At 44.7% G+C, this 10,534-nt stretch overlaps 1 protein-coding gene across 1 annotated transcript; it reads right to left on the bottom strand.

Moving 5' to 3' along the window:
• Positions 1 to 2,134: 2,134 nt before the first annotated feature.
• On the bottom strand, positions 2,135 to 8,538 carry ptger2a (prostaglandin E receptor 2a (subtype EP2); the record flags this gene model as incomplete). The annotated part of the gene is made up of 2 exons (XM_079236840.1): positions 2,135 to 2,425; positions 7,711 to 8,538. 2 exons carry the CDS (start codon positions 8,536 to 8,538, stop codon positions 2,135 to 2,137), a joined length of 1,119 nt encoding a protein of 372 aa, XP_079092966.1.
• Positions 8,539 to 10,534: the final 1,996 nt, after the last annotated feature.

The following is a 10,534-nucleotide window of genomic DNA, read 5'->3' as shown; positions in this document are numbered from 1 at the left end:
CTGGGAATATTTGCAATAACACAACACTTGCGTGAAGGCGGCGGGTCGGTAAAGCTACACACACAGATGCAGACTCACACATGACGACCGCAGGAAGCAGTAAGACGCCGTCGTAAACAACCAAATGTTTTCATGCCAAGCTCGGAACCAACGGTGGACCGGCGGGGCCAATAAACCGCTGTTCCCACAACACACACACGCACACGTGAACACACACACACTTTCTCACACACCCGAGACACCTTCCAATTAAGGGTCGCAGCCCCAAAGTTTACTTTTTTAATCTTTTTTTCTCCCAGTTTTAAAACACATGAGGTCCAATCTCTTTCAATTTGACCTGGACCCACGCTGCTGTTGCATTACTTTTTTTTGAGAGACAGATTTATGAGAAAGATCCCACGAGCAAATCTGCAGTAGCTTATTCTCTTCTCTGTTTGAATTTGATTGCATTTCCAAGGAAGAGATGCTGTAAAGGTTTAATCCGAAGGAATCCACCATGTAACAAACCGCAGGTGGAGTACCTGACGTCATAATAATGTCATAACGCGATCCGTTGATGGGTGTGGTAGCAAACCAGTGTTGTCTCATCATGCTTCAACATGTCTTGAGCGATCAATAGGAATATAATAAGTGACCCAAATCACGACCTTTCCCATCTGGGCTCTTAGATGGACGTCCTTTGTCCCACGTGAATGATGGGCCCCTGGACGCACATTGCGCAGAAATACCATTTCAAGATGTTCCCTAGTAAAAGCAACGCAGTTCGAATGGCACTTCAGTCGTAAAGTGGACGAGTAAGAATAAAGGGCGCTCGTCTCATAGTTTCCAAAGAACTTTTAGGTTACGTGATAGAGAATAAATCCCAAAATGACTGCTGACAAAAAAACAAAAACACGCTCAGTTGAACGGGCTCGATCGTCGACATCTTGTATTTGATGCTGTGTTAATAAAATAACATTTAGTTCATCAGGATTTTAGCTTATTAAAAATAACATTTTCCAAACTGGTCGGGCCATGTTTTAGTTTGTGGGTCCCTGTCACCTCTAAGTTTAGCTGCAGCACACATTCGATTTCAGACAGAAAGAACCTGATCCTTCTAACGGTGCTGTAAAAGAGATTGGGAGCATTTTGGCAGGGCTGGCAGCTCGCAGCTAACGGCTAACAGTGCAAGCTACGACTTAAGTGCAGACGAAGCTAAAAGCAGTAGCCTGAGGCTAGCGGGTGGGTGCTACGCTTCTACCCCCGCCATAGCAGCGCAGGCCAGAGCCATGAGCCCACATGCACGAGCATTCAGTGAAAGCGGGCGCGGCTGTCAGCAGAGGGTTTGACTTCATTCTCGACTATATCTTTACATGGCAAACAGTTTGCTGCTATATTTACGCTCTGAATCCCGTATACTGCACCTTTTTACTCATAATTAACATCAGAGCCTGACCTGAATTAGTGTGTATCCCAACAAACTAGTGTCTAACATAAGCGTCATTGATTGAAATGTTTTTGCTTTTTGTTCATCTTGGAGGCCGCATTCAAAAACATTCTCCTGTCTAAGAGCTGAATTAGTGGCTGAGGTTGACCCTGTTGATGAGTCTAAGTGATAATGGACATAGAGTGCACAGTGAAATCGATAACCGTAATCAGAATTTAGTCTCTTAATTAGACATGGTGTAATTATGAATAATGTCTCTAAGCCTGCCTTACCGTGCTGGTCATTTTAATACTTCATCTATTTGATATTAACGGCTCTGCTTTCATCCGTTTCTGTTGCTAATCGGCCCGTTGGTCGGCACATATGAATCCTTCTCCCTACCCGCTAGAACACTTTATGGTGATTTTCGTTGACTGTGCTCTAAACAACATGTCGATGTGAGTGCTCCAGTAACTAGTGTTTGTAAAAGTTTTTCGTCCTTTCTTTTGTTTAATGAACTGGCACAAAAATACAAGCAGCAAAGGAGGCAAGATGTTGAGCTTTCACAAATTGAAGACGCAGGCCCGCCAGCTGGAAGAAGTGGTTCAAATGTGTGTCAGCTGGACAGAGAGGGCCGCGAGCTGAGGGAAACACATTCATGAAGTAGTTAAGGAGCACCACCCTGAGAGGGAAGTCGTGGCCTCTCTCTAATCCCGGGCGCTGTATTGGTCATAGAGTTTCCTCAGAGCGAAAGTGCTCGGTGTCCTCCAGCGTCGGGCGGGACAGTTCCAGGTTGGCGGGGGTTGGCTCTTTGGCGACGGGAGTTCTGAAGATGGAGCCCCGGAACATTTCCAGGGGCCTCTGGCAAAACGAGGCCCAGCAGAAGTGCAGTACGCTGGGGGAGAGGAGGATGAAGACCCAGGGGTCGATGATGGAGTTGATGGAGATGAAGCGCAGGGCCTTCAGGTCCTTGGAGTGAGACTCCTCGTTCTGCTTTATGGAGTTGATGTAAACCCGGAACTGAGAGGTGGACACAGAGTGGGGGGATACAGTTAGCTCGCAACCGGCACACAGACGATCACATCCTAGTTAACGTCCTGATTTACATTTGAAATGTACATTTATTTCATGCGACTATGGTGACTGATGAAGACAATATAGCGAATTCCCTTGTTGAGGAGTGAACAGTGACCTTTTCTTTGATTCTGTTCCTGACAGTTCAGCAAGATACTCATCTACCTCATACAGTTAAAAAAAGTTAACAGACTTTTCCACTGTGGAAAAATCGGTTAACTTCCTAGTTGTCCTCGCGGCCTTTTACATTCTGATTAAATTACTCAAACACTGGCTGGTATGACCAACATGTTTTCTACTGTCACTGAATGAAAGAAACCAGAGCGCGTCAAGTGAGTGTGTGCCCTTTAGTCTAAATAAGAAGTCCTTTTTTTGCATGTTCCACAAAAAGCACGCACCTTAACGTTATCTATCCTCCTAAATGCAGAAATCATTATCACTCATCCCAGAACACACAGGATGTTGGCGGAGAACGGCGCTCTAATTCAAAGAGGATATTCAAATTACTGCGTTTGCTTTTCAGCAGCGGCAGACGTGCTAGTTAGTTTACACACATAATGAAGGTTTTTAACTATTAATTACTTCCTACATTACTGATAGATCTCACAGGGGCTGAAACCCTGTGGCATCAGAACAGTCTTATATAAGCCTACTAGATTTAGAAATGATACATTTTATGGTATATTCTTTATGTGAAACAGATGGCAGAAAGTCACTCAGCTTTCACCAAATATGGTTACTGTGTTTTGCCTTTGCGGAGCAGAACAGTCAAATATGCAATATGATGTTGGTTATGAACGCCCGTCTTATAAAAAGACAAATATGTGCAGCCATAGACGGAGCTAAAGGCAAGATACTAAACATCATTCCACCTCACTGTGGTGCACGCACATTGTTGTGAGTCGCTGACCTTTTTGGAAATGGCAACTGCCGTTGAGCAGCTGATTTCATTCATTGCTTCCTGTCTGTGGTTCAAATGGATTGTATTAATGTGCTGGTTGGAACCAGCACATTAATACAATCCATGGAAGCTTTGGACTTGTTTGCAGGTTTTAGAAGTTCCTGCTTCTCTCTCCGGGGGGTCAGAGAGGAACAATGAATATAAAAGTGAAAAGGGGAAAGTAAAGTCGGATCTGTTCATTGACCCTTATTCCTTGCACCCAATGATCCTGGCATGGCGGTGGTTGCGGCAGCGTTGCCACTCCAATCTTATTCGGCCAGCTTCCTGTTGCTCAGCCACGCAACTAGAACCGTTGCCGTGAGGACAACAACCGCCAACCACACGGCTGCAAAAGACTCTAACGGGTCTTGCTTGAAAGCAGCTGTTTTACGGAGGAGAAAGCTCTTAAAACAGATTTTCTGGTTTAGCCGTGGCTCGGTCGTGAAAATCCAGCTCACACCGTGAGCCGTTTTTTTTAATTCTCCCCTCCCGGCACCGGCAGGAAGCGTAATAAAACGCGTTGATGGGGAGTGTCTGTAACCGGGGCTTGAGTTTCATTTTCAAGGACATATTTACACTGGCGTGCTGAGCACAAAGGTGAGTCAGAGGCGAACATCTCTCTCAATGTTTCTCATTAGGTTAAGCACGATGTGAGAGCCTGTTCCACATATCCACGTCTCAAAGATACATGTTGTATGTTCTCCACACGCCGGTAACGCTTGAAGAATGTGACGGTTGGCTCGGTAGTTCAATTGTGATTTCCCCGAAGACTCTGATTGGCTGGCACTCTTGGCCGTCTCAGTTTTTGTTAAGTTAATAAAAAAGATGGTTGATGGGGTTAATGCCTTCAACTCATTAAGATGGCCGCCTTCTTATATAGTGCTCTCATATATAACTGCAATGTCCTGAAATGTTTTTTACAACTGCAGCATTCGAATTCCATGACTCTGTTGCAATTGTATCCCTTTGATGCATCCTGTCTGTCTTACTCTCAAACAATGTGTCTATTTTTCTGTGCCAAAAGGCTATTGTGTGATCTTTTTAAATGTTTAATGCAATCGCAGATAACCGGCTTACGGAAGGACAGCAGTGTAGAAAAGTGTAATATAATCTTTCTGTGTGTGTGTGTGTGTGTGTGTGTGTGTGTGTGTGCGTGTGTGTGTGTGTGTGTGTGTGTGTGTGTGTGTCTGTGTGTCTGTGTGCGTGTGACCTCAGTCTTTGGAATCACATTGCTTGGCTGGACACCCATGAGTGTTTATAAGGATCTTAAATTATGCATTTCATGCATATCTTAGAATACTTGAATGTGTAGCCTTGGCAGGCGTGTTACCACAAAGGAAACATAAAACTAATACAATCTAAATACAGAGTGATGTACGAGTGAGCTACTGCTGCTGGGCCTGGCAGATTGTATCAGGGCTGTACCAAATAGTTTTTTGTCTTTTTATTGTGTTTAAAGCTGGTATTTTTGCACAGTTGTGGATTAAGCAGTAATATTATTTGTTCTGTACTATTAAAGAAATTACAAGATTGTTTCCAACTTGTGTGTCCAGACAGTTACAATAAGAGAAGCCAACATTTATAAATAAATAAAAATATCTCACGGAATGTTCTGCTTCAATCTATATATTCGTGGCCTTTCAAAAACAACTATTTGCCGCACACATAGGGAGGCTACACACTGATGAGTTTTCTGTAGAAACAAAAAAATAAAATTCTGTGCAGCCCTAATTTATTCTGTACATTTCTGAAACCATCTAACTGCAGCAAGTTGTCGGAACATCATTCAGAAGTGTTGAGTGACACTTTTCAGGTTTGTCCACCAACACAGCAAATGTCTCAATGTACAGACATGTCTGCTGTAAACGTCCACCGATGTCCTCCAGTAGAAATGCCCTGCTCAGACATTCTCACTTCAAGGCGGTAAAGAAAGGGACCGTGAACATCAGGGTGGATGACTCCTCCTCGGCGTAATCACATAATGTGCGCTTTGAATGAAATATGGTGAAAGGTTTTCTACGTCTTCCTGCAGGGCAACAGATGGAGACGTCTGCCAATACGCTAATGTGGCCATTGGCTGGAAATATGAGAGGAGAGGCCGAGGCGAGTGATTCACCAATGTGTGTCTGACTCGCATTATAAGAAGAATTAATATATGGCTGACATCAACGTTATGGCAACTTCTGCCTGCTGTGGGGAAAAGCTCTGGTTACCGTCACTGGATATCTGATGAATAAAAAGGGATTCTCCTTGTTTTCGTATGTGAGGAAATATAATCTATAATAATATTGAATGTATTCTCTATTATTTACACTAGGAAAAAGGCCATTTGTCAGTGTCCTTCCCCGGCATACGGGAGTCTGCACCTGGCACACTGTGTACAGAGGAGGGCATTTAAGAAACTTCTGAAAAGGCAGTGGAGGTAAAAGCTAATTTACAAGCCTGATTTACAAGAAAAACAATGATTATATTCCAGAGACCTTGAGAGGCGCTGTGGCATCATAAGGAGGCTCGTGGCTTTAGGTGCAAATGTGCTAGTCCTCATATAATCCATTACAAACCATCCCACATGGATGAATCCGTGGCTTAGTACATGGTTTAAATGTAATGAAAAGGACCTGCACATGTGTTTTAAAGTGTCAAAATGTACGTAATTTACTGTGACTGCGTTGAGACAGTGACAACACAGAGCTCATTAAGTAGTCTGTGGTCTGTGTTTGGGATGTTGGGGATGCCATTAAATCAAGTGTGGGGCAGAGTTTGGCAATCATTGCAGAAATGAAGGTTGTGACTCTACATTTCCTGCCAGAGCAGCGCCCAAGATGGCACTTTCATTTAGCGCGCTCCGTGTTGAAGTGCACAACATCCTATACTGCTGGGAGAGTTATTGATTTAATGTTGGAAATCCAAAAGGGACAATTTGTGAACCAGGGTTGTGATTGTCCAGGAGTCCTACTGAGACGACTAAATGGCTGATCAGTGGATGATGAGTCAGTCGTAGGTTGAATGTGTGCTTTTCTCCACCCATCTATTCATCCATCCATCCATCAAATCAATCCATCCATCCTTGCATCATCCATTTATCCACCTCTGCTCAGATTTCAGGTTTTGAGAGTTCACCAATATTGATCGAACTATCTTAAGCCATGGAAATAATGTAATGGAATCCTTGAAGTAAGAGTTGTTCCCCTTTAAGGCTGTTTGCAACAAGGCATCTGAAAAGGTTGCTGGTGTAGAATTACAGCTCAGACCGACCCTCGTCTGTCCTAATTGTTCCCGATGACATAACTGATCAAATCCCGGATTCTTCACACGACATTCACAATTATGCATTGTCCTTGTTAAAAGTACGACTGCTCCCTTTACTACCTTATAAGCATGTCGTTAGTTTCAGAAAAATACAGGATGTTTACAGAGTATATATCAGATTCTCTTATTTAGTTTCTCTATCGACTTGAACAATGAATAATGGACTTGAACCCTCACTGAAGTGGCACCTTATCGATTTGTGACAGCCGTGCTTGTAAAATGGTGATTTTGATCAGACTTTTTTTCCAGTTCATAGAGTATTCTATGAACTGGAAAAAAATGTCTGATCTCAGTTATTCTTCACTACACTTTCGTGATATCTATGTATAAACATCTGGTCCTTATACCTGCATCAGAATGAGCAGCTGTGGAACGGCACCGATGCAGTTTCCTGTCTATAACTTGGCAATCTGATTGCATGACACATTGTATCTGCCCTGGGTAACATGTTGACATATGTCTCAAAAAGATTGTCGTGGTTTTTCAGCGGCTGGCTGTTATTGGGGCGGAAGCTGGCAGAGAGAGATACTGTATGTGGTCATGTCCAGTAGCCAGTTTTCACTCGATAAATGGACACATCCTAAAAGTACAGCGCTCCAGTCGGTATTGTGCACGACATGTTTCTGATTCTCTGAAATGCACATGATATATTTACATGCAACTGCTGTAATCATTTCAAGTGTAAAAATAAATGTATATATATATATGCATATGATATATTAGCAGCATTTCTTTATTGATTTGTTCAATAAAACGCCCCAAAAATATGAGCACAAACTTTTTCTGTGCAAAAGTTTCAATTTAAAAGAAAATGTTATTAAAACGTCATGTTATTTGATTATGTAATGTAATATGTATAATATGTTAATCAACCCGAACTAAGGCAGTAAACTGCTGTTGCTTTTGGAAACGAGGTCAGCGGACGGTACTTCCGCTGTACACAAGTGTGTATTTTGTGTGTATTCAACAGCCGTCGTCTTACCACTAGGGGCAGTGTGCAGATGATGAAGATGATGGTCATGAAGACCAGCAGGATGAGATGCTCCACCTCCTCGGCTATCGACATGGTCCTGCGCTCGCCGCTGGACCTGGGAGCCGACATCACCGAGCCGGTGCTCCGCCGCCGCCGCCGGTACATCCGGAGCAGCTGGAACACCACGAAGCCGTTGCACGCCCCTATGGCCAGCACCAGCACCAGCATGAGAGTGGCGTACAGGTTGGCGTAGACCCGGTGCACCTTCGAAGTCGGGTTCATGTCAATGAAGCACCACGTCCCGGGGCAGTACTGTACGTATGTACCGAACGAGACGGAGGGGAGGAGGCAGAATAACGTGCAGAGCAGCAGCATCACGGGGATCGTGATGTAGGCGCACTTCTTGGTGACGTGCCGGCTGTACAGGTAGGGGTACCCGATGGCGAAGCACCTCTCAAGCGCCATGGAGAAGAGCAGCGACATGGTGGCCAGGCTGAAGAAGGTCATGCTGCCGCCGAAGTACGAGCAGACGGCTTTGGACTCGGGCGCCATGCCTATCAAGGTCATGTTCAGCGAGTAGGACAGCTGCACCAGCGGGCTGATGAGGCAGGTCCCCGCCAGGTCGGTGAGCACCAGCGCCGTGATGAGGACGTGGAACAGCGACTGCTGCCACATGTTCCCGGCCCTCTTGTCTCTGCGCCGGCGGATCTCCAGGATCACCAGGGCAGCCACGTTGCCGAAGAGGCCCGCGGCGAACATGATGGCGCTGATCAGCGGGCTCTCGCTGGCGTCGATGTGGAGCTCGCTGTGGCACTTGTTATGGTCTTGAACCGGCATCGCGTGGCTGGAAACTGGTCGGGGTTGTGAATTAGAAAAGATGTCGCCAAAGATGTCGCCACACAAAAAAAAGAGTCCTCAAGTCCTTAAAAAGTAGTCTGCAGCCATCCTGGAAACAGAAAGGAAGGAAAAACAACTGGGATTTAGAGCTGTAGCAACCATCCGTTGGTCAACACATGAATCGGCAAACTATAGTTCCAGAATTTGTACGTAGTGTTTAGTTGCAGTCCCTGTGAGTTTAGCAAGAAAGTGTTAACAAATCACTATTTTCTCATGTTTACTGTTTTTTTTCAAACATTCTCACTGCTTCCTTTAAATTTAAAAATAAAAAATCTGCCCTGTCTGTTCATCAATCCCAAGATGCTTGGCAACAGCGTTTGTTTACGTTCCCGGGAAGATGTTCCATCATTTATCTTTTTTCCACAGATGATTTCTAATCTCACTCTCAGACTGTTTTGACTGGACGTCAACACTGTCGACTACACGCTCCACTCTGATTCCATATTTGCGAGTCTTTTTCTAACTTAAGTGATCCCACACAGAAACCCCTCACTTCTCATGAAAAAGGAACACTTTGAACTGTGCTCCAGTGTGAGTTGTGAAACCCAGCGCTCTTCCTCTTCGGTCTCACCCGTTAACAGACATCAGCTGACAGGCCCGACGTTTCAAAAGCTGCGGTCCAAGTTCGATATTCTCTGCTCAAATTTGCAATTAAGAAATGTTTGCACGAGGATCTTACTCATAAAAGTGTGGGTTGTCGTCCAACACAACAATACACATCTCATCTGCTCCACTGGCATGTGTGCCTTCACTTTCACTGTGTGTGTGTGTGTGTGTGTGTGTGTGTGTGTGTGTGTGTGTGTGTGTGTGTGTGTGTGTGTGTGTTGGATCAAACAAGTGACTCACCTACTTGCTCAGCCAGACGTGTTTGGTGATGCCTGCTGGAGTTTGAGGATTGCCAAAAGTCACGAATTGGTCCTAAAAAAAAAGACAGAAGCAGCTGTTATAATGCCGGGAAGAAGAGCTCTGACAGATGTGTCCAGGTGTTGGGGCCGCGCAGGTGTTCATTTTGCGACCTCAGCTGCGTAATAATACTGTAAAAAAAAATCAGACATGTATAAAAATGAAAGTTACATTTTCTCAATCGAGTGAGCAACGGTCGGCTCTCGGCTGTGTGACGCGAAGCGCGTGAGCGAGACGGCAAGCGAAGTGTACAATTTGTGCCGAATGCGAGGTCCACTACATACTTATAACACTACTTAATGCCAGCACTGAGCGCGGGAGCGTTTTTCAGTCAGAAAGAAAAGTTTACACTGACATTGTTTCTAAACGGATTTTTGCGTAACGGTCGCGCCGGGCAACGGCTGTCTGTCACCCCCGCGTGGGCTCTGAAGCGGCGGAAACGGTTGAAACGGTTGAAACGCGTCCACGTAAAGAAGTTCTCACCTTTTTTTTACAACTCGGCCCCCCGCCCGGCGTAGACCACGTCCACGTCCGTGTCTCACAGACCGAAATGTATCCCACGGTGTCGGTTGTGTTTCACTTGAAGAAGCCGCTCTGGTTTAAAGCAAAACACAAGGTGAGGCGTGGAGAGGGCGAGGCGCGCGCCACTGTGAGGAGAAAGGGACGCATGGGCTCGGGGTACAGGGAATGATGCGGTGACGTCACAGCCAATCGGTGCGCGCAGCTGAGAGGCTGAGCTCGGAGCCATGAGGAATCATATGTTCACAATATTGTTTTCGCAATTTCATAAATATTGAATCATTTCCACATTTAAATAATTTGATGACAATTGGCTTCGAAGACTACTGGTCACTTAAAAAAAATATATATATAATATAATATATATAATATATAATATTTAATAATTTAATAATATAATAAGGGGCACACGACTACAACCAGTCACACGAAGGTCATTTTCATTATATCTTTATGATATATTTCGAAGACGTTAGATTAAAAGGTGAAATGCTGATCAGGCACACCCGCACAC

This window comes from Taurulus bubalis (genome assembly GCF_910589615.1).
Source record: "Taurulus bubalis genome assembly, chromosome: 21".
Classification (NCBI taxonomy): domain Eukaryota; kingdom Metazoa; phylum Chordata; class Actinopteri; order Perciformes; family Cottidae; genus Taurulus; species Taurulus bubalis.
The sequence above is the reverse complement of the archived record's forward strand: the minus strand, read 5'-3'. Positions and strand labels throughout refer to the sequence as shown.